At 42.1% G+C, this 27,147-nt stretch overlaps 1 protein-coding gene across 1 annotated transcript in view; it reads right to left on the bottom strand.

The window, feature by feature from the left end:
- The window catches only part of LOC145392951 (pyruvate dehydrogenase phosphatase regulatory subunit, mitochondrial-like), an 865,738-nt gene that overhangs the window by 552,063 nt on the left and 286,528 nt on the right, over positions 1 to 27,147 (bottom strand). Inside the window, exons 9-10 of the mRNA XM_080267241.1 lie at positions 901 to 1,082; positions 391 to 515 (exon numbers count right to left, since the gene is read on the bottom strand). Coding sequence (XP_080123367.1) covers positions 391 to 515; positions 901 to 1,082 — 307 coding nt within the window. The remainder of the gene's footprint in view (positions 1 to 390; positions 516 to 900; positions 1,083 to 27,147) is intronic.

Here is a 27,147-nt window from a genome sequence, read left to right as displayed (position 1 = left end):
CCTCCACACAAATTTATTCACAAACAAGTGAAGTAACCTGAAAGGTATTAACCTTTAAAGCTAGTACAATGCAGTACTATGCAGCACTATGTGCAATACAGCACTCTTATCATAAGTGAATATATACATTAAATGTCAGGACCAAATTGCCCAGCCCCAAGTCCTACGCTCCTCATGGGTCAACACAGGATTGGTTGATGGATGGATGGATGGATATAACTAATCAGCAATGCATACAGTACACCATTAGACAGTTATCTTTTGTAGCAATTTAGTTCATGTATATGGAATATCCATGAGTACACTAGGCAATCTTCAATTCCATGGAGACAATAATTCCAAATATAACTACTGCACTGTATAGCACTTGTTCATCACAGCCACTAATACCTCTGGTGCTTCCCCCAAGATCCATTTGCCATCAGGTGTGAAGTTATCAGGGGCATTCACAAGAGGCAGGTACTGAGCTTTCTTAAGGATGGGCAGTCGATGCTCTGCTGCCTCACGGATGGGTCCTGTAATATAGAATGGTAAAGATAATGTAAATCTCTTTCTGTATTCTCTTCCTCCCTTCTCAGTCCAAAATGTGGGAAGAAGTGAACAACTGATAACCTAAAAAAACATCAGCTGTATTATCAAAAAGTTACATGATGGAGTATCGATAAGTATACTTACTGTTGAACAATAAAGAATGATGCAAATCTTTTCTGTACGCTCTCCTTCACTTCTAAATCAAAACTGAAGGATGAGGTGGATAGGTTATATCTAGGAAAACATTAGTTGTATTTTTAAAAACTTACATAAAGAAGTGTGTACAATATAAGCATAATTACTGCATAAGCAAGAGTTTACCAAACTTATATCTCGATAAATAACCGCAAATATAGGCTGAAGACTTACGAAAATGATCATCATCCCCTACAAGCGACTGCCTCCAGTTGGGTGGAATGCCACTGGTAAAGGCTGGTTTGGCATTACGCTCAAAGCCACCCACAATGAACTGGTGACCACGAGTAAGGCAGAATGTATGGGCGTCATAGTCTCGTAGAACAGGAAGCTCATCAACAGCCTCACCCATCACACTGAATAAAATGATAATGAGCAATAAAAATTCCACAGTAATTACAACGATCTGAATAATTATAACTAAACTGAAAACAGATCATATTGTATCGCTGTTATGCACAAATCTTCTATTGTACTTGGAAACCTCCAACAGATACTAATATCTGTGTGCTTCCTGAAAAAAGAAACAAAATTCATAAACCAGAATGCATATAAGTAGGAAACAGAATCATAACATAGGTTGAGCAGAGAGGGTTTAATATTGCAGGGGCCTAAGAGACTTGATGGAGTCCCCAACTACCATAGTTTTGACGCTGCATTATTAATTTTATAAATCTGAAGGCACGAATCATCTTTTCCTTGATGCAGCACATCAGAATCACAATGCAGTTTGCTATATGATTAACAATCCACTTCTTACTTATTTTTCAGTTTTCTGACCAATTCAATAATATTATCAGGGAACTACTGGCTCTCCACAAAAATATAGTGTTCAAGGCACTGTTTAGAATGACAGCCTGGTTTTACGTGAGTTTGAAACTCCAAAAGACAGTTAGATATTTTTCTACCTGCACATATCTCCTGGAGTCACCAATAGAGAACTCACCTCTCTTGTAGTTTGCCATGCCCTTTGATGATGGAGAAAATAGAAGACACATACTCTCAGACCTAAAAAGCTGAGGCACTGGATGGTAATGGATTCTGGAGTGTCAGATCAGCTCTGATCAAAATTATCAAAAACATAAGGAACCATACTCTTACTTTCCTGCTGGGGTTCAATAATTTACTGGTATATGCTGTAGTCTTTCCCCTGTTAATGCCACTGTTCAAGGCACCTTACATTTAGTGGGTATTGTTAGGTACCCTTGAGCTTGTGTGACTCCTGGTCCTCCTTCATTAAGTCAGTAAAAGTGTCACTGAGCTGAAGGTTGTTACTTTTTGTCTGCATTTTTCATTCTAAACTCTCTACTTCTGGAGGCACCCTAAGACCCAGGTATGAGATGCTTATGACACAATGCAGGCATTACAAGTTGTGAAGGAAGAACCCATCCTAGACTTCTGAGAGTTGGAGTGGGTACCTTACTTCTTGTCTTCACCTCATGCACATCAACATCAAAACAGAAAATCATCTGATATAATATCAGCAAAATATCTCCAGGAGCACCCATTTCAAGTGGTCAGTTTTTGTTGGTCAATGTGACTCATCCAGAAGACCCTGAAGTTGCTACTACTAGTACTACTACTATTACTTCCACAATGTGATCATTTGTTTATTTCAAAACTGTTTCTTGTGTAACTTCACTTGAGAGACTTATTTCACAGAACTGTGGCAGAACAAAACCAGATCCAACCTGAATTCCATGAACAAAAGTCGTCAAAAAAGTTTCATTCAACCTGGGAATCGTTCAAGGAGGAAACTGCTGTTGGTTTTCTCTCCTCTGTTACACTCTCCAGCATGCTCTTACACACATCACTTCAAAGTTTCATACCATGAAGTAAGGATGGGCTGCCAAGAGATGCCTTCGCTTGTGATAAGACAGCAACTGTGACCCCCCTGGAGATCATCACAGCTTGAACAAACAGTTGTGAATTACAGTGAATGTGTTTATTACACTTGCGCTCATGAAGCAAGAATGGGTGTTATGTTTTACTCGTGTGTGCATTTACCTATTTATGCTCTACACGATTTGGGCTAGGCTCGTCCTGTCCCACCTCAACTGATATAAGTATCCAACTCTGCTTTGATAGCATGGATATTCTTTGCACAAACCACATTTTCATCCAGATTGCTCCGTTTGGTTATACAGTACTGTACTTCCATTTGGAGAGCTACATTTTCTTACATCACTCAAGCAAGTTGGTATCTTTAATTCAACCCCTAGGCACTGTGCATGGGTAGACCTATCCATGTCCCAGAACTGGGCTATTATCAGGAAAATCAATTTTCCCCTCAATATTTTGTTTTCATTACAAATCAATCACAAATGACAAAAAACACATAAAAAGCATGTACTTATTCTCTGTTGGCAATTTGGAGGTGGTGGTGTGGTGTGAGGGAGCTGGTGTGTGGCAGCTGGGCTGAGCATGTTCAAGGTCGCGGTGGTGTGTTGGCGGTATTGGTGGAGGGAAGAGGGATGATTTCCTTGTGCTAAAACAAGTGTTGAGTGTGTATTTGTTTCTCACACTAATTCACAATGCCGTATGAACACAAAATTACAACTAAAATAGCAAAAAAAACACAAGAAAGTAACTAATAAAGGGTGGCTTATTTTATGTTTTCCATGATACTTATTTTCTAATAAATTTGTCTATTTATTTATTCACTATTATTTACACACTATTTACACATTATTTCACTGTTTTTAGTAATTCTTGACAATATTATACTCCCTAAAGTCTGGCTGTGGTAAGTACAAGTGTGCTAAACCACCCATACACTCTCCCCCACACCCCTCAGGGTCCCCTAGTAGCCCTCCCCATCACCCAACCCCACCCCACTCCTCCTGACCCTTACCCCTACCCTGAACCAGTATCAGCTGGTTCCAAGGCCATACTCTCCCTGTGCCAGCCTCCCACCACCCTCCACCACAGCCCTCCTCACTGCTATGCTGCCCTCCCCCCCCACCCCCTCCCCCAGCCAGCCAGCATTACCCCGCGCACCAGCCATGCCGGAACAATACTCCATATGGCACGCTACTAAGTTCAAACATGCCCGCGAAAAATTAAAACATCATATGACGTGGACTGTAGGCCTCTACTAACACGTCATATGACGTGGACCGGCACTTAGAGGTTAAAACTATGTCCTCTCATTCTACCCTCATCCCTTATGATAATAATCTTCTGTATCAATGTTCTCTATACCATGCATACACTTATATATCATTATCATATCTCCTCTTTTTCTTCGTTCCTGTAATGTAGTCAATTTAAACCCTTCCGATCTCTTTTCATACTTGAAACCCTTTAAGCTTGGTATCATTTTTGTTGCCACTTTTTTGCACCTTCTCTAATTTATTATTCTTTAAGTAGAGAAACCACACCACTGTAGCATATTCCAATCTTGGTCTTACCATTGTTGTTGTTAATTTACCAAGCATTTCCTCGCTCATATAATAAATGCTGTTCTTATGTTCATCCATAGATTATATGCTCCACTAGTTATTTATATGCTTCTCTGAAGATAATCCCTGCTGTATTATTACACCTAAATCTTCCTTCTGAGTAGCTTTGTTGATATCCTTTATTTCCCATTTTGTAATTCTAAATTGGATCTTCTCTTACTTACACCCATCTCAGTTACATTACACTTACTAGCGTTAAACTCAATCTTCTGTAACTGACTCCATTTATGTAGTTGACCTTAATCTTCCTGCAACTCTCTACAACTATTTCCATCTACAATTTTCTTCATGACTTTTGCATCATCAGCTAACATCTTCATATATGATCGAACTTCAATGAGCATATCATTTATAAAAGTCAGGAATATAATCGGGGCTAAAACTGCTCCTTGGGACACTTCACTTATCACTTCCTTCCATTTGGAAAAACTGTCTCTAATTATAGTTCTCATCTGTCTGCCACTGAGGTAACTCCGCACCTAATTAAAAAAAACACCATCTATGCCACCATTATCTTTTAATTTCCAGATCAACCCCTCATGTGTAACTCTATCACACACTTTCCTAAAATCCAATTAAATGCAATCCACCCACCCATCTCTTTCCCATAACATACAAATAACTCTGTCATAAAACTTCAGCAAGTTTGTGACACAAGGTAGATGCAATAAACAGTTATACAAGTCTGTTTGCTGACGATGCAAAGATCACAAAGAAAGTAGAAGTTGAAGAAGACTGTAAAACACTGCAGGAGGACCTGGATAAGATTCATGATTGGAGCCAGACGTGGGAAATGATATTCAACCCAAAAAAATATAAACTATTGGAAATGGGTAAAAGTCCAAGAGACCATCACTGAATTATTTGATAGGTAATGAACTAATCACAAAAGTGAGAGAAGAGAAGGATTTGGAAGTGCTGGTCCAGGATAATTTGTCACCTGAAAAACACATTAATAAGGTAGTTAGAGAGATGTATAATCTTCTGACTAACATAAGAATAACATTTCATTACATGGATAAGGAGATGATGAAAAATTGATTGTGGCCAAGATCTGCCCCAGGTTGGAATATGCGGCAGTAGTGTGGTCCCCACATAAAAAGAAAGATATAAACAAGATCGAGAGACTACAAAGAACAGCAACCAAGATGGTCCCTAGCCTGGCAGATCTGTAGTACAGGGAAAGCAGACCTGCCTTCTGTAGAAGAAAGAAGAGAGAGGGGAAGCATGATTGCAGTGTTCAGGGCCAAGATGGGAGTAGAAAAAATTGACAGAAAAGATCTGTTTATGTGGGATGGGAAAGTAACAAGAGGGCACAGAATGAAACTGAAAATGCCAAGTTCCTTGAAGAATATCAAGAAATATACTTTTCAATATAGATATACAGACCTGTGGAACAGCCTGGAATAAGAGATCGTCCAGTCTAAAAACTTATACGAGTTCAAAGCAAAATCTGACATCGAGAAACAAAGGTGGGATCCCACGAGAGTAGCTTATTTCCTGTGTATCACAACTAGGTAAATACAACTATGTAAATATATGAAGTACACTCAATCCTTAAGTAACGCACAATTGAGTAACATGTTTTTATTCTAATGCGCTCAGCATAAAGCGACAGGTCATATCAACACCCGGAAAAACTCCAGCTCACACGAGAATTCAGCTGGCCTGGTGATGAAATTCGAAAGTCATGCGCGGTGACATCACCCACCAGACTCACCATAACTTGTCAGCTTACATCCAGGTACCTGTCCTGGACATACTCAAGGCCGTGTGATTAGACAAAAATTCATGGGTTTCGCAATTTTTGGGGATGAAGCGGAACAAAAATGTATGCTAATCAGAAAAAAATTAATTTTTCATCCATGTCTACCTGTCTATTGCCGGATGCCTTAATCCCATAAGGAGTGGCCACAAACAAACAGCCTCCAAGTTGTCCTGTCTGCTGCCATTTCACTGCCCTGCTACCAGCTTACACCCCCCTCGCTCATATACCTCTCCACTCCATCCCTTCATCTCATCCTTGGCCTCCCCTTCCCACTCCCCCCTCCATCTCACTTGCATATGCCCTCCTCATCAATCTCTCGCTCTCCATCCTCTCCACATGGCCAAACCGCCTCAATGTATTTATCCTAACGTTTTCTATCACATCTAAATCCACACCGCAACGATTATTTACTTCCTCATTCGTCAGTCTCTTTCCATGTGACTTCACATGCTCCTCTCAAATAACTCAATTCCACTGCTCTCACTCTTGACTTGTGCCCCTCCAACAAGGTCCAAACTTCACTTCCATACATCAGAGTTGGTATCACAATACTGTCATGCAGCAACTTTTTTACTTCCATGCTCACGTCTCTGTTTCTTATCACTGCTTTCAAAGAACCAGCAAACTTTCTTCCTTGTAGTACCCTTTCAAGCACTTCACCCTCTAAACTTCCATCCTTACTCATCACACTACCCAAGTACTTAAACATACTCACATTTTCCATTTCCTCCTCATCCAATCTCACTGTACACTCACTGACCTCATTTATCTCAAGACCATAACTTTACTCTTCCCTACATTCACCTTTTGATTTCGTTTCTTACATACTCACCCAGACTCATTCACCGAGCCTTGCAGCTCCCCTTTGTTTTCACTTAACAACACAGTATCATCTGCAAACAACAGTACAGGGAGTTTCCAAACACTGCCCTCTCTCATTTCCACTGCTCCAACATCCACTGCCCTACCTTGTATCTCTTTTATAACCCCATCCATATACAGATTGAACAACCATGGAGACATGACACATCCCTGTTTCAATCCAACCTTCAAACTGAAAAATTCGCTCAGTTTACTGTCCAAATGCACTGTTGCCTTAGCACCCTCATACATACTCTTCATACCATTCAACAACTTCCCATTTACTCCATATGTTCTTAATCCTTTCCACAATCCTTGTCTATCCACCCTGCCATATGCTTTCTCCAAATCCATGATGGCTGCATACAACTTCTTTCCCTTCTTTACAACCTTTTCCACTAAAGACCTAAGAATGAATATCTGATCTACACAACCTCTTCCCTTCCTAAAACCTCCCTGTTCTTCTCCAACTAATTCCTCTATTATTTTTCTAACTTTGTTAATATGTATCCTACAATATACTTCTCATATTAAACTAAGAAGACAAATGCCCCTATGATTACCACATACTTCTTTTCCCCCTTTTCCTTTGTACAGGGGAATAATTATACCCGACTTCCAATCCTCCTGAACTCTACCTTCCTCCCAGGCTAATCTTTACATCTTTCACATGCATTCTACTACTATCTCTCCCCCATGCTTCAGTATATCACCACACACTCTATCAATTCCTGTGGCTTTCCCCATTTTGACTTTCTTCATTGCTTCCACAACTTTCATACAACTGATTTCTTCCTCTCTTCTCACATCCCTCCTTCTCCCAGCCATTCCTCAGCCACTTATACTTGCATTACTTTCATTCTCCATGTTCAACAATTCCTTAAATTGTTTTTTCCATCTGCCCACTTTTTCTCCCTTCTCCACTAGTAATCTACCATTTTTATCTTTCACTCCCCGACTAACTTCTTGTCACCCTGTCTAACTCTCTTTATCTCTTGTCAAAACATTTTCTTAAATTCCCCCCACTTTAGACTCAATTTCTTCCAAATTCCTCATCCACTCTCTTCTTACTCTCTCTTATTATTCTTTTCACATCTCTCTTCCTCTCTACATGTAACCCTCTCTTCCGTCTCTCAACTTTCTCCACGTCCCTGTTTCTCATCCACTCACTATATGCTTTCTTTTTTAGTGCCACAGCCTGTCTCACCTCCTCACTCCACCATGTTGTTTCTTGCACCTCCTTTCATCTTCTCTTCACCTCACACTCTACCTCACATGCTGCAGAGATTTCATCTGTGAATATCTTGCATACACCATGAGTTCTCGTAAATTAGCGTTCAGTTCCACAGTCTTCGTTCTTTTTCGTGTTTCCCAACACATTTTGGACCAACTGAGCATACAGTTATCAGTCCTTTCTCACATCTCACTAAGTTCTACCCCACATTCATATGGGTTTCATTCTTTTAGGGGAGGAAATGGAACTACACTCATACCCCATTATCCAGCACATCCACAACCTGCGCTTCACTAGACCAAACACAAGAAATAGGGGAGCATTCCTACAATTCGAACAATTTGAATGTCTGTCGCCCCTCCCTAGGTTTGAAATGAAGCACTACTCCCGTCCTCCCTCCAACCTCTCTCTTCTCCCCCCCCAGTGTCCCACCACATTCAGCACTGCTAGGCAAGTCTCCCTCCCTTTCCCCTGCCCTCCCCAACACCTGGTTGTCTATCTCCATCCCCATACCCTTCCCCACCCCAACATGTCTCCCATGTGTGTATTTACCTAACTGTGATATACAGGAAATGAGCTACGCTAATGGGGTCCTGTCTCTGTTTCTCAATGTCAAATTTAGCTTTAAACTCGTTTAAGTTCTGTGTGTGTGTGTGTGTGTGTGTGTGTGTGTGTGTGTGTGTGTGTGTGTGTGTGTGTGTGTGTGTGTGTGTGTGTGTATGAAAGAGTGGTCAGTGAGTGAGTGAGACTAGGGGAAGTGAGGTAGCTGAGCAGCTAGCTTGTCTCCTTCCCTGTCCCCCCACCCTCTCTCTCTCTCTCTCTCTCCCTCTCCCACCCCTGCTTTTCTCCCTCCCCATCCCCCCACCCTCCCCCACCCCACGGGTGGGCTGCCAGTTGTCTCCCGGGTTGTCACTGTAAGACAGTTGCACTGAAGTCGTGTTGAACACTGCATGTCCCACCACCCTACCCTCCTGCATCTGATGTTTGATGTGCCAATTTTTAGCTACAGTATTGTTTACATGGATAATAACATTACCTGTGGTGTTTCTCTGTTAGTCTCTATTGACTGCATAAGGTATATGAGAGTCTGGGTTTGGGTCTGGAATGCATCTCTGGCTTTTCTTCAGTATCTGGTGGGGATAATTGCTTCGATATCCAACATACTTGCTAACTGAACACTCTCACTGGTACACAACACTGCCAGATATCAGGGTATGGATGTAAAGTAAAATGTTTGCTAATCTGAAAAAAAATTACTCTTCCATCCATGTGTTCTCTTAGCCCCTAAAGACCGCATTTTTCTGAGGTAATGTTTCAGCCCAACCGCAATTTGGGGTCGATTTTTCAACTTTCGCCAAGGTACAATTTTTTATTACAGATTTGAAGAACTTGAACTTACACACCTGAAAATGCTAGTCTCAGTCCTCTAAGCCTAATGGTTACAGCAAAACTGCCCACCAGATATTAAAAAAGTCCCCCATCATGGTTAGAGAGAAAACAGGAAAACATCGATGGAAACCTAATTTTTGCAAAAGAATCGTACCAAACTCAATGAAGTCAATGTAAAATATGTTCCTATTGATGAAACTAGGTGTAGGAGTCAGTGTAAAAAATAAAAAAAATAAAAAATAAATAAAGCAAGAAAATTTTTGCAAACTTGACAAATTTGTCAAAAAACTAATTTCCACTAAAAAACCTTACCAAAATCAATGAAATCAATGTGAAATATATTTCCATTGAAGAAACTAGGTGCAGGAGTCAGCACAAGAATAAAAAAAACAAAAGCAAAAAAAAAAAAAAAATTGGTGAGTATACAGACACAGGCTGATCATGGCAGGGAAATTCCTGTGCCATATTCTGGATAAAGGATTGGGAGAGAGGAAGGTGGAGGTGGGGTGGGGACTCTTTGGTGGGGGTGAGGGGGGATGAGACATACCCCCAATGCAGGGGTGATGGTGTGGGGGTTATTATGATGGGAGGAAACACACACAAAGGGACCACAGCAGGGATATTGCTGCATCATTCGATATAAAGAGGGGGTGGAGGGAGGTGGAGGAGGGATGGGGGGTCTCTGGTGGGAGTGAGGGGGGATAAGACACACCCCCAATGTGGGGGAGGTGGTGTGGGGGTATTATGGTGGGAGGAAACACACACAAAGTGATCACAGCAGGGAAACTGCTAAGCCATTCTACAGTATATGAATGGAGGTGTGGAGGGAGCTGGAGAAGGGGTGGGGGGTCTCTGGTGGGGGTGAGGGGGGATGAGACACCCCCCATTGCTTTTTTTTGTTTTTTTCTTTTTTTTTTTATGTGTCCAACTCTGGGCAAAGGCTTCAGGGCCTATTTCTCGGGGGCAGTGAGTTATCCCAAGGCCCAGTAGTCTTCCTACACCTCCACATGTCACCACATCGGTGCTAACACCCACCATCCATATTAAATACTTGCTAGGGCTGTCTCATACAGGACTGGTGTACAGGTATTAGTGGAGTTATTTTTACGACATGTCGGCGGGTCATCTGGTAGATCAGGAAAGTCTGCGTTTAGAAAATTCAAATCCTTAAACTGTTCCCTGCCCCAGCCGGGATTCGATCCTGGGTCCATTAGGATTGCAGGCCGTCTCTCTATCGATTCAGCCACATGAGTGTGGGGTAGAAACACACCCAATGTGATCACAACAGGGAAATTACTGTGTCATTCTATATGAAAGGGGGTGTGGAGGGAGGTGAAGGAGGGGTGGGAGGTCTCTGGTGGGGGTGAGGGAGGATGAGACACCTCCCTCCACCGATATGATGTAGATGTGGTATTGGTGGGTAGTTTGGGTGGGAGGGGACAGAGCTGGCTGTATCCAATCAGCCAGAGGGATGTGGAGATGTGGCTGGGGAAAAAGTCCCCTCACAGACATGGTGAGGGGGCAGGATTTTCCTTCCCACCACCTCATCCCTTAGTTCTGATTCGGTAGAAACCATTTACTATACGTTATAAAAGGTGCTGGCTTAGTGCTCAGTAATTTTAGACAGACCTTCTACAATCGTCAGTCTTATGACTTTATGTGGCAAACTAGCAAACTGATGATCATCAGTCATAGTACTTTAGCGTTAAGTTAGCGTTCAGTTCCACATTCTTTGTTCGATTTTTGCTTTCGAACACATTTCAGACCGACCAAGCATATGACTACCAGTCCTTTCTCATGTCTCACCAAGCTCTACCCCACACTCATATGGATTTTGCAGTTTTAGGGGATGAAATGGAATGGAAATCTTGGTTAATCAGAAAAAATTACTATTTTACCTATATATTCTCATAAGTTGGCATTCAGCTCAACATTCTTCATTCAATTTTGCGTTTCCCAACACATTTCAGACCGACTGAACAACTGGCTATCAGTCCTTTTTTGCATCACACCGAGTTCTACTCACACTGTGCAGCAAGTTTGGTGTGTGTGTGTGTGTGTGTGTGTGTGTGTGTGTGTGTGTGTGTGTGTGTGTGTTCTTACCTAATTGTATCTTTACAGGAATGAGTCAAGCTCGTACTGTCTCGTGTCTTAAACCATATTTATTGTAAACATCCTTAAATTTGTGAATTGTTTTGGCACACGCTATTTCATTCAGTAGTGCATTCCACTGATCAACTGCTCTGTTTGGGAAACTGAATTTCCTCATGTCTTTATCACCTTTCTTCTTATGCAGTTTTTTGCAGTGTCCTCTTGCTGATGCTTCCCCATATGTTAAGTAATCATTTATGTCTATTTTCTCCTTCCCTGATATGCATTTATATAGCATTATCATGTCATTTCTTTTCCTTCTCTCCTATAATGTTGTTAGATTCAGTTTATTTAGTCTTTATTTGTAGCTTAGATCCTTTAAGCTTGGTATCCATCAAGTAGTGGCCCTTTGAACTTTTTCAATCTTGTCTATGTGTTTTTGAGATGAGGACTCCAGACTACTGATGCATACTCCAGGGTTGGTCTGAAGAATGATGTTATCATCCTTCTTAGCATGTCTTCATTTATGTATGTGAATGCTATTCTCATATTTGCAAGCAGTGTATACATGTTCCGTACCTTCTCACTGATGTGGTCAGCCGGAGATAGTCTGTTATTGATAATCACACCTAGGTCCTTCTCTCTTTCCGATGTGTGTAGGTGATTCCCTCGTCCGTAATGGATTGTATTATATCTTTTACTTTGGTTTTGCTTCTGATGTAGCTGTAAAATAGCTTTGGTTGATCGCTCCTTTATTTATGATATCCTCCTCAAACTGTTTTTTGGGCTTCCCTCCTTATTCTTGTATAATCGTTTCTTGCCTGTTTGTAATTATTTTATGCCCTTTCACTATTGTGTCTTCTGTATCTATTCCACAACAAATCTCTTCTTTCTTTTGATTTTTTACATTCTGTATTGAACCATTTCTGTATTTTCTTATCTGCTTCTTTGTGCTGTGGGATGTACTTCTGGACTCCTATTTCATAAAATTCACAGAATTTTTTATATACAGCATTTAAATCTTGTCCTCTAAGCTCATTTTCCCAATCAACTTCTAAGAAATACTTCTTTAGGTCATGATAATTTCCCTTTTTATAGTTTAGGCTCTTTTTGTAACTTTCATTGCTGTTAACTACACTCAATCCTCATAATCCGCGTGTTTATAAACCACGGATTCGTAATCCGCGGCAAAGTGGCTGTCAGACTGCCAGCACTCTTAAACTGCTGTTAAGTCACGAAAATCGCGGATCTAGGCACCGAAGTGGGCCTTTTCCGAGGAGAATCGTAAACCGCAGCATTCAATTTGATAACCGCGACCCAACAACCAATCACCACCCATCCCTGGTGGCAAGTGTGCATACTAATGCCGCCATGTTGTTGTTGTTCTGCCCGCCAACCTGCACAGTACAGAGCATCACCGTGCGGTACGAGAGCTACCTGCCTTTTTTTGTGCACTTTCCCCCCACCTCCTACCTTCCATGGCCCCTCCCAAACCCCCCAAGAAGCGCTCTAAGCCCTGTGGCATCGAGAAGCAGCCCCCGTTGTCGTACAGTCAACGTTTGGAGCTCATTTGTCGTGTTGAGAAGGGAGAGAAGTTTGCAAGCCTGGCGAAGGATTTCAGTGATTTGCTTGTTTACGTAGACTTGGCCAAGGAGATTGTGAAATCCATTGAACGTGATGAGGGAAGGTGTAGTGAGAGTATTGGTTACCAAGAAAAAGCTGTGCGTTTTTACAAGGACTTGTATAATCGTAGAGTTAATGAGAAACATCAGGAACTCATCACCCACTATTTTGCCCGGGTCAGAGCAGAAGCTGAGCCTGAACCACAGCCTGGCCCTTCACACGCTGAGGAAGTGGATGACGTAGCATCAGTCATCTCTGAGGCAGACTTTGAGCGCTTCCTGAGGGAGGCTGAGGAGCTGGAGAAGGGAGAACAGCATGAGGGAGCACCCTCATCTCATGCTGAGAGGTTCTAAGTTCTTCCCAACACCACCCCACTTCATTCACTTAAGCAATATCGTCATAGGATTAAGGTGAGATCCCTTAACATTGCTTATTTCTATTAAATACATGCACTGAATATTCCTAAATTTGTATGTTTGTGTTTGATGGTGCCTACATAAGTGTAGGTAGGGTGCCTTGGGGGGTAGTTGGCCAAAGTCCAGACCCTAATTAGTTTTTCATATAAGAGTTATTATTTATAAACCGCGGAATCTGTAATCCATGGCAGTGGTCCAGACCCAAATTGCCGTGGATTACGAGGATTGAGTGTATGTCATATGCTATCCTGAAGTTGCAATTTAGTACTGCATGGTCGCTTTTGCCGAGTGGAGGGTGATATATTAAACTGTCAGTATCATTTTCTTGCCTAGTAAATATGAGATCTAGCATTGAAGGTTCATCGAGTCCTCTTTTTCTGGTGGTTTCCCTCACATGTTGCGTTAGGAAAAACTCTTGCACGAGATCCAGGAGCTTTTGGTCCCAACAGCTTTCTTGGCTTATTATATGTAGAGTATTCCAATTTATATTTGTATTAAAATCGCCAGTTAGTACAGTATAATTCTTTCCGATTTCTCTTCCATTTTATGTAGTAATGCTCTTGAACTCTGAACTGTACTCTCTGCCAGGTCCTCATATTCGTCTCTTTCCCATGTGTTTGATCTGGGTGGCATGTACAAATTGGCTACAATTACTTTCCCTTCAGATGTGTTGATCTCTACTGCAATCAGTTCTACTTGTGAGGGTATATCTAGTTTTATTTCAATGACTTTTAGATTTTTCTTAGTTAATATTATAATTCCTCCTCCTTTTCTAAGTTTCTATCTCTTCTCCATATATTACATTCCTCTAAGTTTAGTATGTCATTTGATATCTTAGGTGTTAATTTTGTTTCAGTTAGGCAAATTATATGTGGTTAGTTTTCTCTGACATAATCATTCATCTCTAATAATTTAGATACCATTCCATCCACATTTGAGTACATCAACTTTATCATCTTGTTTATATACTTGTCATGACTTGGTTCACTACCTTCCTCCTTTTTATTCCCTCCTGTTTATGTACCACTTTCGTACCTGCAATCCTATACTTTGTAAAAAAATGTGTTCTTCTCCTCTTCTAATCTTCCCTCATTTTTTGTTTTTGCTTCCTCCCTCTTCTCTTTCAGTAATTCCAATTCCTCTTGTGTTAGGCATCTTTTTATCCATACATTTTTGAGCTCCTCTTTTTCCATAAGATTCTTTGCATTTTTTTGTATCTCCTCCACAGTGTTTACACTCTGGAAAGTTACCTTTAGAGGTCTTGACTTGCTTTTCTCGCGTTTCCCTAACCTTTTGTGTTCCTCTGTGTCTTTACTACAGATTTCCTCTGATACTTCTTTCAATAAGCTCATTACATTTGCCATCTCCTTTTTGTCTCTTGAGATCTTGTTTTTTACTTCTTCCTCTTCTATAACCAGTGATTACTATAGATTTGTTGATATCTACTGAATCTCTGACTAACTTTGGATTGTTTTGGATTATTCTTTTCACTTCCTTTTTAATGCTTCTTTCTTCCACCCTTGTTTCTAAGTCTTTCTTTACTTTCACTATTTCAGCATACGTGGTTTCCACATCATTTTTGTAGCTTTTCACAGCTTCATTCACCTGTGTTATCTTCTCCTCAATATGAATGCTCTGGTCTATCAGACTGCTTACTTGCCTAATTGTCTCTGTATCATTTTTGAACTCCTCCATAATACTCTCGTGATTGACTACTGTAGTTACCATTTCACTCATTTTCCTCCTAAGTGTACTCACTTCCACTGTTAGCTCACATATGGTTGTGTCTTTCTTGTTGACCTCCCTTCCTAGTTTTTCTATTTCTTCCTTTTGTAAGTGCATCTGCTTCTTTATTTCATCAATTTCATTCTGGAAAGCCATCTCCAGTCTGTGTACACGCTCTACCAGTTTATTGTGGGTCTCCATTCCAACCAGTTCTTGGTAGAAATCATCATCTTGCTTTCTACCTTTATCCCTTTTCTTTTCCAAATTTGCTTTACTAAAGTATGTGGCCATTTTGCAATACTAAAAGCACAGAGTACTTACATTCCCTTGGGCAGTTGTAGTCTAAACAAACAATCAGCTGATTGAGCGCATTCTTTCGCTACTTGGTTCTCTTTTCTGTTTGAACAAGTCTTGTTTAAACTTCTTATTTTTTTCTTTTAATAATAAAAAACCATTTAGCCTAACCTGGTACAGGGCTTGACTCATATAAAGTTACTAATTTAGGTAATGCCACTGGCCGTGCTGGCTCGGTATGGAGCGCTGTCGGCCAACGTCTGCTCTTCTTGGTGGCTCCTGTGTGTGTGTGTGTGTGTGTGTGTGTGAGAGTGGTGAGTGAGTGAGTGAGTGAGACTAGGGGAAGGGAGGTAGCTGAGCAGCTAGCTTGTCTCCTTCCCTGTCCCCCCCCACTCTCTCTCTCTCTCTCCCACCCCTGCTTGTCTCCCTCCCCATCCCCCCACCCTCCCCCACCCCCACGGGTGGGCTGCCAGTTGTCTCCCGGGTTGTCACTGTAAGACAGTTGCACTGAAGTCGTGCTGAACACTGCATGTCCCACCACCCTACCCTCCTGCATCTGATGTTTGATGTGCCAATTTTTAGCTACAGTATTGTTTACATGGATAATAACATTACCTGTGGTGTTTCTCTGTTAGTCTCTATTGACTGCATAAGGTATATGAGAGTCTGGGTTTGGGTCTGGAATGCATCTCTGGCTTTTCTTCAGTATCTTGTGGGGATAATTGCTTCGATATCCAACATACTTGCTAACCGAACACTCTCACTGGTACACAACACTGCCAGATATCAGGGTATGGATGTAAAGTAAAATGTTTGCTAATCTGAAAAACAAATTACTCTTCCATCCATGTGTTCTCTCAGCCCCTAAAGACCGCATTTTTCTGAGGTAATGTTTCAGCCCAACCGCAATTTGGGGTCGATTTTTCAACTTTCGCCAAGGTACAATTTTTTATTACAGATTTGAAGAACTTGAACTTACACACCTGAAAATGCTAGTCTCAGTCCTCTAAGCCTAATGGTTACAGCAAAACTGCCCACCAGATATTATAAAAGTCCCCCATCATGGTTAGAGAGAAAACAGGAAAACATCGATGGAAACCTAATTTTTGCAAAAGAATCGTACCAAACTCAATGAAGTCAATGTAAAATATGTTCCTATTGATGAAACTAGGTGTAGGAGTCAGTGTAAAAAATAAAAAAAATAAAAAATAAATAAAGCAAGAAAATTTTTGCAAACTTGACAAATTTGTCAAAAAACTAATTTCCACTAAAAAACCTTACCAAAATCAATGAAATCAATGTGAAATATATTTCCATTGAAGAAACTAGGTGCAGGAGTCAGCACAAGAATAAAAAAAACAAAAGCAAAAAAAAAAAAAAAATTGGTGAGTATACAGACACAGGCTGATCATGGCAGGGAAATTCCTGTGCCATATTCTGGATAAAGGATTGGGAGAGAGGAAGGTGGAGGTGGGGTGGGGGGTCTCTGGTGGGGGTGAGGGGGGATGAGAAACCCCCATTGCTTTTTTTGTTTTTTTCTTTTTTTTTATGTGTCCAACTCTGGGCAAAGGCTTCAGGGCCTATTTCTCGGGGGCAGTGAGTTATCCCAAGGCCCATCCTACACCTCCACATGTCACCACATCGGTGCTAACACCCACCATCCATATTAAATACTTGCTAGGGCTGTCTCATACAGGACTGGTGTACAGGTATTAGCGGAGTTATTTTTACGACACGTCGGCGGGTCATCTGGTAGATCAGGAAAGTCTGCGTTTAGAAAATTCAAATCCTTAAACTGTTCCCTGCCCCAGCCGGGATTCGATCCTGGGTCCATTAGGATTGCAGGCCGTCTCTCTATCGATTCAGCCATATGAGTGTGGGGTAGAAACACACCCAATGTGATCACAACAGGGAAATTACTGAGTCATTCTATATGAAAGGGGGTGTGGAGGGAGGTGAAGGAGGGGTGGGAGGTCTCTGGTGGGGGTGAGGGAGGATGAGACACCTCCCTCCACCGATATGATGTAGATGTGGTATTGGTGGGTAGTTTGGGTGGGAGGGGACAGAGCTGGCTGTATCCAATCAGCCAGAGGGATGCGGAGAAGTGGCTGGGCAGGAAGTCCCCTCACAGACATGGTGAGGTGGCAGGATTTTCCTTCCCACCATCTCATCCCTTAGTCCTGATTCGGTAGAAACCATTTACTATAAGTTATAAAAGGTGCTGGCTTAGTGCTCAGTAATTTTAGACAGACCTTCTACAATCGTCAGTCTTATGACTTTATGTGGCAAACTAGCAAACTGATGATCATCAGTCATAGTACTTTAGCGTTAAGCTAGCGTTCAGTTCCACGTTCTTTGTTCGATTTTTGCTTTCGAACACATTTCAGACCGACCAAACATATGACTATCAGTCCTTTCTCGTGTCTCACCAAGCTCTACCCCACACTCATATGGATTTTGCAGTTTTAGGAGATGAAATGGAATGAAAATCTTGGTTATTCAGAAAAAATTACTATTTAATCTATATTTTCTCGTAAGTTGGCATTCAGTTCAACATTCTTCATTCAATTTTGCATTTCCCAACACATTTCAGACCGACTGAAAAACTGGCTATCAGTCCTTTTTTGCATCACACCGAGTTCTACTCACGCTGTGCGGCAAGTTTTGTGTGTGTGTGTGTGTGTGTGTGTGTGTGTGTGTGTGTGTGTGTGTGTGTGTGTGTGTGTGTTTGTGTGTGTGTGTGTGAGAGAGAGAGAGAGTGTTGGGCGAGGACACTGACTCTTGGTCATGCTGCACGATCAGCCACAGCCACCCAGAAAGCGGTGCATCTTCGCGTATGGCCAGAAGTGTGAGACAGTTAAGGAGTTTAAGCAGGAAAAGAGATAGGTAGAAATTACGCCCAGAAGTATGAGATATTAAAGGAGTTAGAGCTGGGAAAGAGGCAGGCAGAAATGGCAAAAAAGCATGGCATGAATGAAAGCACCATCAGAACGATTCGGAAGGACCAGGAGAAGATAAAGATCATGCGTGGGAACCCTGGTGATGTGAACCTAGCAGCAGTTAAAGTTCATAATGTTGTCCTGCAGCTGATTAAGAAGCTCATGGGAGCATTAGAGAAAGAACAACTAGCCATACAATATGCTCAGTCAGTCCAAAATGTGTTGGGAAGTGCAAAATCAAACAAAGAATGTTAAATGGAATGTTGCACATGGATGAAAGTGTAATTTTTTCTGATTAGCAAAACACTGTCGTTCCATTTCGTCCCTTAAAACTGCAAAACACATAAATTTTCATCTAACCATATGCCCTAACATCCCTACCAAAGGCCACATGATACAAGGGAAGGGGAAACTTTATGGCAAAAACAACACTAGGGGTGGGGTCGGGGGGAAAGTGCTGGGGAGCTATGCATCAACACAAAGGAACCCAGCCCAACTTTTGTTTTTGTTAATGCTATCTTTAATACCATTCATGTTCAATATTACAATAGTTCTATCTCTTTCAGTGCTTTACCTCATGGTTGGTGTATGCTGGGGGAAATTTATGTAAGGCAGAGAGGTAAGAAGGGGAAAGTTGCCAGAATACATTGTACCGTTATACATGCAAACATAATGTTTGGGTGAAGTGGGTCTGAGTAGCACGGTTCTTGTCCAGTCCCTACTGTCCACATTAGTCGAGGATTCAGTGTACTTTCTCAGCAACCAAACTGCCGAGAGGTTGTTATCTTATTTTTCTCTAAATGAGCAACCCATCTCTTCCATGTGATTTTTTAACACAATTTACAAACAATACTTGTATGAGACACTAAGTCTACAATTTACTAGGTCTTCCCTGCTGCTACTCTTATATATTGGTACTAAATTTGCTCCCTTCCAATCCCTTGGCAAATCTCCCTCCATAAGAGAACATTTTATTATCTCACATATTGGTTTAACTAACTCTTCTGCACAATCCTTGATCATCCAACCAGACATGTTGTCAGGTCCCACGGCTTTGGTTACATCTACATTTTTCATAAACCTCAACAGCTCATCAGGTTCAAATTTAACCTCATTTATTGTACTTTACTTATCACATTCTCATGATTTATTTCTAATATCTAAAAATCTTCTTCCTTTTCCAATACTGTCTAGAATTTCTCATTCATGATCTCACATCTGCCTTCTGTTTCATATTCTTTATTACCATCCTTTAATCTTACTGAATGAAAGGAAGGCAATGATTGATTATGTGTGTGTGGATGAAAGGATGCGAAGATGTGTAAAGGATGCAAGAGTGTATAGAGGTTGGGTGAGTGGACTTTCTGACCACTACTTGGTGATGGCCAGAATTAAAGTACAAGAAAGTTGGAGGAATAGAAGAAGGGAAAGACGAGAGGAAGGAGTAGTTGCAAGGAGAGTGGAAAGGTTACAGGAGGATGAGAAAAAGGCAGAGTATAAGAGAGAAGTGGAGGAACGATTGGGCAAATATGAATTGGAGCAGATGAGAGACGTGGAAGGTGTGTGTAGAATATTTACAGAAGAAATATGTGTAGCATGTGATGTGGTGTGTGGAAGGAAGAGAAGACGGAGGGGGGTGCAAGGAACAGCGTGGTGGACTGAAGAGGTGAAACAGGCTGTGGCACAAAAGAAGAAAGCATACAATGAATGGATGAGAAATAGGGGCGTGGAAGAGGTTGAGAGGCGGAAGAGAGAGTTATATGTAGAAAGGAAGAGAGAGGTGAAAAGATTAGTAAGAGAGAGTAAGAAGAGAGTGGATGAGGAATTTGGAAGAAATCTGAGTGTAAAGCGGAGGGACTGTAAGAAAATGTTCTGGAGAGAGGTGAAAAGAGTAAGACAGGGTGGAAGTGAAGTTAGCAGGGGAGTGAAAGATAAAAATGGTAGATTACTAGTGGAGAAGGGAGAAAAAGTGAGCAGATGGAGAGAACACTTTAAGGAATTGTTGAACGTAGAGGATGGAAGTAATGCGAGTATAAGTGGCTGGGGAATGGCTGGGAGAAGGAGGGAGGTGAGAAGACAGGAAGAAAGCAGTAGGATAGAAATTGTGGAAGCAATGAAGAAAGTTAAATCGGGGAAAGCCCCAGGAATTGATGGAGTGTGTGGTGAAATGCTGAAGCATGGGGGAGAGATAGTAGTAGAATGGATGTGGAAGATGTGCAGATTGGCCTGGGAGGAAGGTAGAGTCCTGGAGGATTGGAAGTCAGGTATAATTATTCCCTTGTACAAAGGAAAAGGGGAAAAAGAAGTGTGTGGTAACCATAGGGGCATTTGTCTTCTTAGTATAATAGGAAAAGTGTATGGTAGGATACTTATTGACAGAGTTAGAGAAAGAACAGAGAAATTAGTTGGAGAAGAACAGGGAGGCTTTAGGAAGGGAAGAGGTTGTGTAGATCAGATATTCATTTCAGATCTATAGTGGAAAAGTTTCTAGAGAAGGGAAAGAAGTTGTATGCGGCATTCATGGATTTGGAGAAAGCATATGACAGGGTGGATAGACAAGGATTGTGGAAAGTGTTAAGAATACATGGAGTAGATGGAAAGTTGTTGGATGCTGTGAAGAGTATGTACGATGGTGCGAAGGCTGCAGTGTGTGTGGATGGTGAACTAAGTGAATTTTTCTCTTTGAAGGTTGGGTTGAAACAGGGATGTGTCATGTCTCCATGGTTGTTCAATCTGTACATGGATGGGGTAATAAAAGAGGTACAAGGTAGGGTAGTGGTTGTTGGAGTGGCCCTGGTGAGAGAGGATAGTGTTTGGAAACTCCCTGTACTGTTGTTTGCAGATGATACTGTGTTGTTGAGTGAAGACGAAGGAGAGCTGCAAGGCTTGGTGGATGAGTTTGGGAGAGTGTGTAAGAAACAGAATCTAAAGGTGAATGTAGGGAAGAGTAAAGTGATGGTCTTTGAGAGAGGTGAAGTCAGTGAATGTACAGCGAGATTGGATGGTGAGGAATTGGAAAATGTGAGTAATTTTAAGTACTTGGGTAGTGTGATGAGTAAGGATGGAGGTTTGGAGGGTGAAGTGCTTGAAAGGGTACAGCAGGGAAGAAAGGTTGCTGGTTCTTTGAAAGCAGTGATAAGAAACAGGGAAGTGAGCATGGAAGTGAAAAAGTTACTACATGACAATATTGTGATACCAACTCTAACGTACGGAAGTGAAGCTTGGACGTTGTTGGAAGGACACAAGTCAAGAGTGAGAGCAGTGGAAATGAGTTATTTAAGAGGAGCCTGTTGAGTCACATGGAGAGACAGGCTGACGAATGAGGATATAAAGGAGCGTTGTGGTGTGGATGTGGATGTGATAGGAAGCGTTATGAGGAACACACTGAGGTGGTTTGGCCATGTGGAGAGGATGGAGGGTGAAAGACTGACGAAGAGAGTGTATGTGAGTGAGGTGGAGGGGGAAAGAGGGAGGGGGAGGCCGAGGATGAGATGGATGGATGGGGTGGAGAGGTATATGAGAGAGGGGGGTGTGAGCTGGGAGCAGGGGAGTGAAATGGCGGGGGACAGGGCGACTTGGAGGTGATTTGTTTGTGGCCACCCCAAACGGGATTGAGGCGTCTGGCAATAGATATATAGAATCTTACAATTCTATCTTTAATTCTTACTTTATTGCTTTTATACCTGTACAACAATTCTGGATCACTACCACACACATCCACTATATTCTTTTCATATTTAGCTGCTTTGCTCTTCTAACCCTCACATAATCATTTCTAAAACTTTCACATCTCTCCCATGCTAATTTACCCTTAGTTTTCCTTACCATACTCCAAGCTTTGTTCCTATTTTCCAGTACTACTCTACATTTATCATTACCCCCATCAGCTGGGGAACATGATATGCAGTTGCAATTTATGTGGACAAAGGCAGCCAGGTGATGGCATATGCCATGAGTGCATTCCCAACTATGTCTGAACTGGCTCATGTTTTATCTCATCACCAGTGGGTAGGGAGAGATCCCCGTCAGTGCATGCAAGCATGCTCCAGCCTGTCTCGTAACTCTGCCAGGCGTAGAACGATTCTTTCTAAAACCCCCTTGTCTGATTCCATTTCCACATCACGTAGACCCCTTGCCTCATCTGTCCCTCTCAAGCCTCTGCCCAAATATACTAGGAAAGAGCCCTGTGCTAGTACCATAGGGCATGCCTTGGACAAAAATGTGTGTACAGTGCTCATCAAAATTATCAAGCGCCTACCGCCAGGCGCGCAATACTTATGGCCAAAAAAGAATCACCCATTTCTGGGGGTAAAAATTGAGCCACAAGTTTGCAGCGCTAGCATGACGTCACGGTACCCTGAGGCCTTCCGACGCGCTGGTTGGTTCCCACCTCAGTTGCCCACGGGCTGCCTGAGAGAGAGGAACTCCGCCGTGTCTCCCTCTCTTTTGACGCCATTTTTTACTCAGTGTCCCGCAGTGTTTTGGCTTTCACCACTTTGTTATGGGACCTACCCATGAACTATTGAGTGACATCATATCCCAGATCATTGCTCTAAAGGAGGCAGGCCACCAGACAAAGGAAATTAGTGAATTGGTTGGTGTGGTGGCTCGATCGACAGTGCATCGGTGGTGCGAGCGGTTTCGAGTGGAAAACAGTGGTGAATTTCTCACAAAGAAACCGTGGTCTGGTAGGCCTAGGAAAACTTCCCCACGGTCTGTTAATGTTTTAAAACGTGCAGTGGAGTTTAATCCTCGTGTGAGTGCAAGGAAAGTAAAGGAGAGTAACCCGGAAGTGTTTGGTGAGGTGTCTGTGAGAACAGTGTCTCGTAGGGTCCATGAACTTGGTTACACACGTCACAGGCCTGTGAAGAAGCCTCTTCTCACAAAAAACCAGCGACTTCGTAGGCTTGCCTTTGTTAATAAATATCTTAACTGGGGCGAGGAGCAATGGTTGTCAGTGTTGTGGTCTGATGAGGCAACGTTTAGTGTCACCTGTAACAGAGGAGCACGTGTGTACCGATGCAAAGGTAGTGACCCACTTGACCCACGGTATGTAGAAAGCACAGTTAAACATCCTGATTCACTCATGGTATGGGCTTGTTTTTCTGGTCAAGGTTTGGGGAAGCTTCTTGTGCTTCCCAAGAACATAAGAGTGAATCAGGATGTTTACCTGGAGCTTCTGTGTGATCATTTACCAGACTCCTTCGAGCTAACAGGTGTACGAGTGTTTCAGCAGGACGGTGCACCTGCTCACAAGGCCAAATCGGTCACCAATTGGCTTCGTGACTGCAAGATATCATTCATGAAAGACTGGCCAGGAAATAGCCCAGACCTCAACCCGATTGAAAACCTCTGGTACCTCGTAGAGAAGAGTCTCCAAGGACGTGAGCTCTCTGCCTAAGCTGGAAGCCGCCATTCATGACTCCTGGGAGAAAATACCCCTCCAGCACCTCAGGAGCCTCATCCTTTCACTTCCAAGACGTCTCAGGTCCGTGAAGAAGGGTAAAGGATACCCTACAAAGCACTAAAGGTAAATAAAATGCATTATTTATATGTTTTTTCAATGTTGAAAGGTTTGTTTCGTAGGAGGGACGCAGGGTGCACGATACTTCTGACGAGCACTGTAGTTTATCAACTGGTGGAGAAGTTATCTCACTGAGAGCAATGCCAAAGTCGGGGCTGCGTGCACACACATGAAGACATCCCACTTCAATTGCCGATAGTTACTCATCTTCTTGTCATTATTCATTACCTGAAGACCTGGGGATGGTGTCATTTGCAAGAAGAAGAGTTGGTGAGTAATATGGTCTTTAATGTGTTTTCCTAACTGCTATACTTCCCTTGAGAAGAAGGTTTGAAAACAAGCTATTTTAGGAAAACTGCCAGGAGTGAGGTGATGACCACGCCATACATCACCCAGTGTCTGGGGGTTAAATCATTCCTTTTCGTACATATATTAACTTATCCTTCTTAAATTTAGCTCCATATTCGGGAACATAATTACTAACACTCACAATGTATGCTTTCTTCCTCTGCTTCAAAAAACTATCTCTAATCGTATTCTCTGAAATATTTTTTGAAAGCATTAAAATCAGCTTTGCTATACTTATACCTATTTTCTGTATGCTTCTTACTTTCAACTGCTTCCCAGTTTATAACCTCAAGTTCAATCAGTATATGATCACACTTACCTAGGAGACAACAGTACTTTATATTGTATTTAAATCTCAGCAATGGTAGTCAATTTTCACCAAGTTTGCCCTGAGGTGGCGTTGCTGGCCCAGGTCAGTTATTTTCACATGGGATAAACACCCATGTGACCATGCCTTTAGACTATAAAACCATTTTTTGGATGGATTTAAAAGAAAGTGACTTGTGACAGTGATACTTTCTGTAGTCCTCTTCTATTATAAAAAAAAAAAATGGGGGGGGGGGGGAGACCATTCGGTATTGATTCAAAACGAACCGTTGGTCTTCATTTCGGTTCTCGATGAAAAAAGCACCACTTTGCCCAGTCATATTCCTCAAAAAGGATAGAGCTCCTGGAATTTGGTCCTCTTGGAACTTGGTCCTGCCAAACTTTGCCTGATAATGCATGGTACCGGAGGGTTAGTGCCCCTCCCCAGAAAACAGCTAACTAAAAAAACGAACAAGAAGCCTCGAACCAGGACTGACCAAAGGATGACGACTAAGAACCTTACAAAGGACATGATACAGATGGCGACCTGGAATGTAAGGGGTGCATATGATGAGATGCAAGAGAGAGAGATTGTCCAGGAGCTTGAGGGTGCGAAAGTTGATGTATGTGAACTAATTGAAACTAAATGGAGAGGTGAGACTGTGAGAGAATGGGAGTATGGATGGGGTATATGTGCAGGAACAGGTGAGAATGAGAGGGCAAAAGAAGGAGTGTGTATTATTGTGAGTAACAGACGGAAAGAGAATATAAGAGAGTATGGATCAGTTAGGTCAAGGATTGTGTGGATAAGACTGAAAGTTGGACTACAAATGTGGGCAATTGTGTACGTGTATGCGCCAATGCAAGATCATGCAAGCAGAATGAGAGAAGTGTTCTTGACAAAAGAGGAAGTGTGCATGGAAAAGTCTGAAAGGAATGAGAGAGTGTTTTTGATTGGTGATATGAATGGTAAAGTAGAGAATGTGAAGGTGGATGGAGTAGTTGGTGAGTGGGGTGTGCCTGCTGAGGGAAGATGTGAATGGCAGTGCTTTAGTGGAAATTTGTGCCGGGAGGGGGTTGGTGATAGCCAATACCCTCTTCAGGCACAAAATGATCCACAGGTATACATGGCGAGTGATGAGAAGGGTGGATGATGAACTGAATGAAAGCAAGGCAATGATTGATTGTGTGTGTGTGGATGAAAGGATCGAAGATATGTAATGGATGCAAGAGCATACAGAGGTTGGGGGAGTGGACTTTCTGACCACTTGGTGGTAGTCAGAATCAAGGTCCAAGTAAACTGGAGAAAGAGAAGGGAAGGACAGGAGGAAGCAGATGTAAGGAGAGTGGAAAGGTAACAAGAGGATGAGAAAAAGGCAGAATATAAGAGACGTGGAGGAACGATTGGGTAAATATGAAATGGAGCAGATAAGGGACGTGGAACGTGTGTGCAAGATATTCAAAGAGGAAATATGTGCAGCATGTGAGATGGTGTGTGGGGTGAAGAGAAGACAAAAGGGGGTGCAAGGAACAGCATGGTGGAATGAAGAGGTGAGACAGGCTGTGGCACAAAAGAAGAAAGCATACAATGAATGGATGAGAAATATGGAATTGGAAGAAGTTAAGAGATGGAAGAGAGACTTACTGTATATGTAGAAAGGAAGTGAGAGGTGAAAAGATTAGTAAGAGAGAGTGAGAAGAGAGTGGATGAGGAATTTGGAAGGAATTTGAGTGTCAAGTGGAGGGAATGTAAGAAAATGTTCTGGAAATAGGTAAAGAGAGTCAGACAGGGTGGCAATGAAGTTAGAAGGGGAGTGAAAGATAAAAATGGTAGATTACTAGTGGAGAAGGGAGAAAAAGTGAGCAGATGGAGAGAACACTTTAAGGAACTGTTGCACACAGAGAATAAAAGTAATGCAGGTATAAGTGGCTGGGGAATGGCTGGGAGGAGGGAAGTGAGAAGAGAGGAAGAAATCAGTAGGATGGTAGTTGTGGAAGCACTGAAGAAAGACAAAATGGGGAAAGCAACAGGAAATGATGGAGTGTATTGTGAAATGCTGAAGTATGGGGAAGAGATAGTAGTAGAATGCATGTGGAAGATGTGCAGATTGGCCTGGGAGGAAGGTAAAGTCCCGGAGGACTGGAAGTCGGGTATAATTATTCCCTTGTACAATGGAAAAGGGGAAAAAGAAGTGTGTGGTAATCATAGGGGCATTTGTCTTCTTAGTGTAATAGGAAAAGTATACGGTAAGATATTTACTGACAGAGTTAGGGAAATAATAGAGGAATTAGTTGGAGAAGAACAGGGAGGCTTTAGGAAGGGAAGAGGTTGTGTAGATCAGATATTCTTCTTAGATCTTTAGTGGAAAAGTGTCTAGAAAAGGGAAAGAAGTTGTATGAGGCCATCATGGATTTGAAGAAAGCTTATGACAGGGTGGA

This window comes from Coenobita brevimanus, chromosome 23 (genome assembly GCF_032717465.1).
Source record: "Coenobita brevimanus isolate Jiangsu-jjx chromosome 23, ASM3271746v2, whole genome shotgun sequence".
NCBI classification, from domain to species: Eukaryota; Metazoa; Arthropoda; class Malacostraca; order Decapoda; family Coenobitidae; genus Coenobita; species Coenobita brevimanus.
This window is presented reverse-complemented; position numbering and strand designations above follow the sequence as displayed.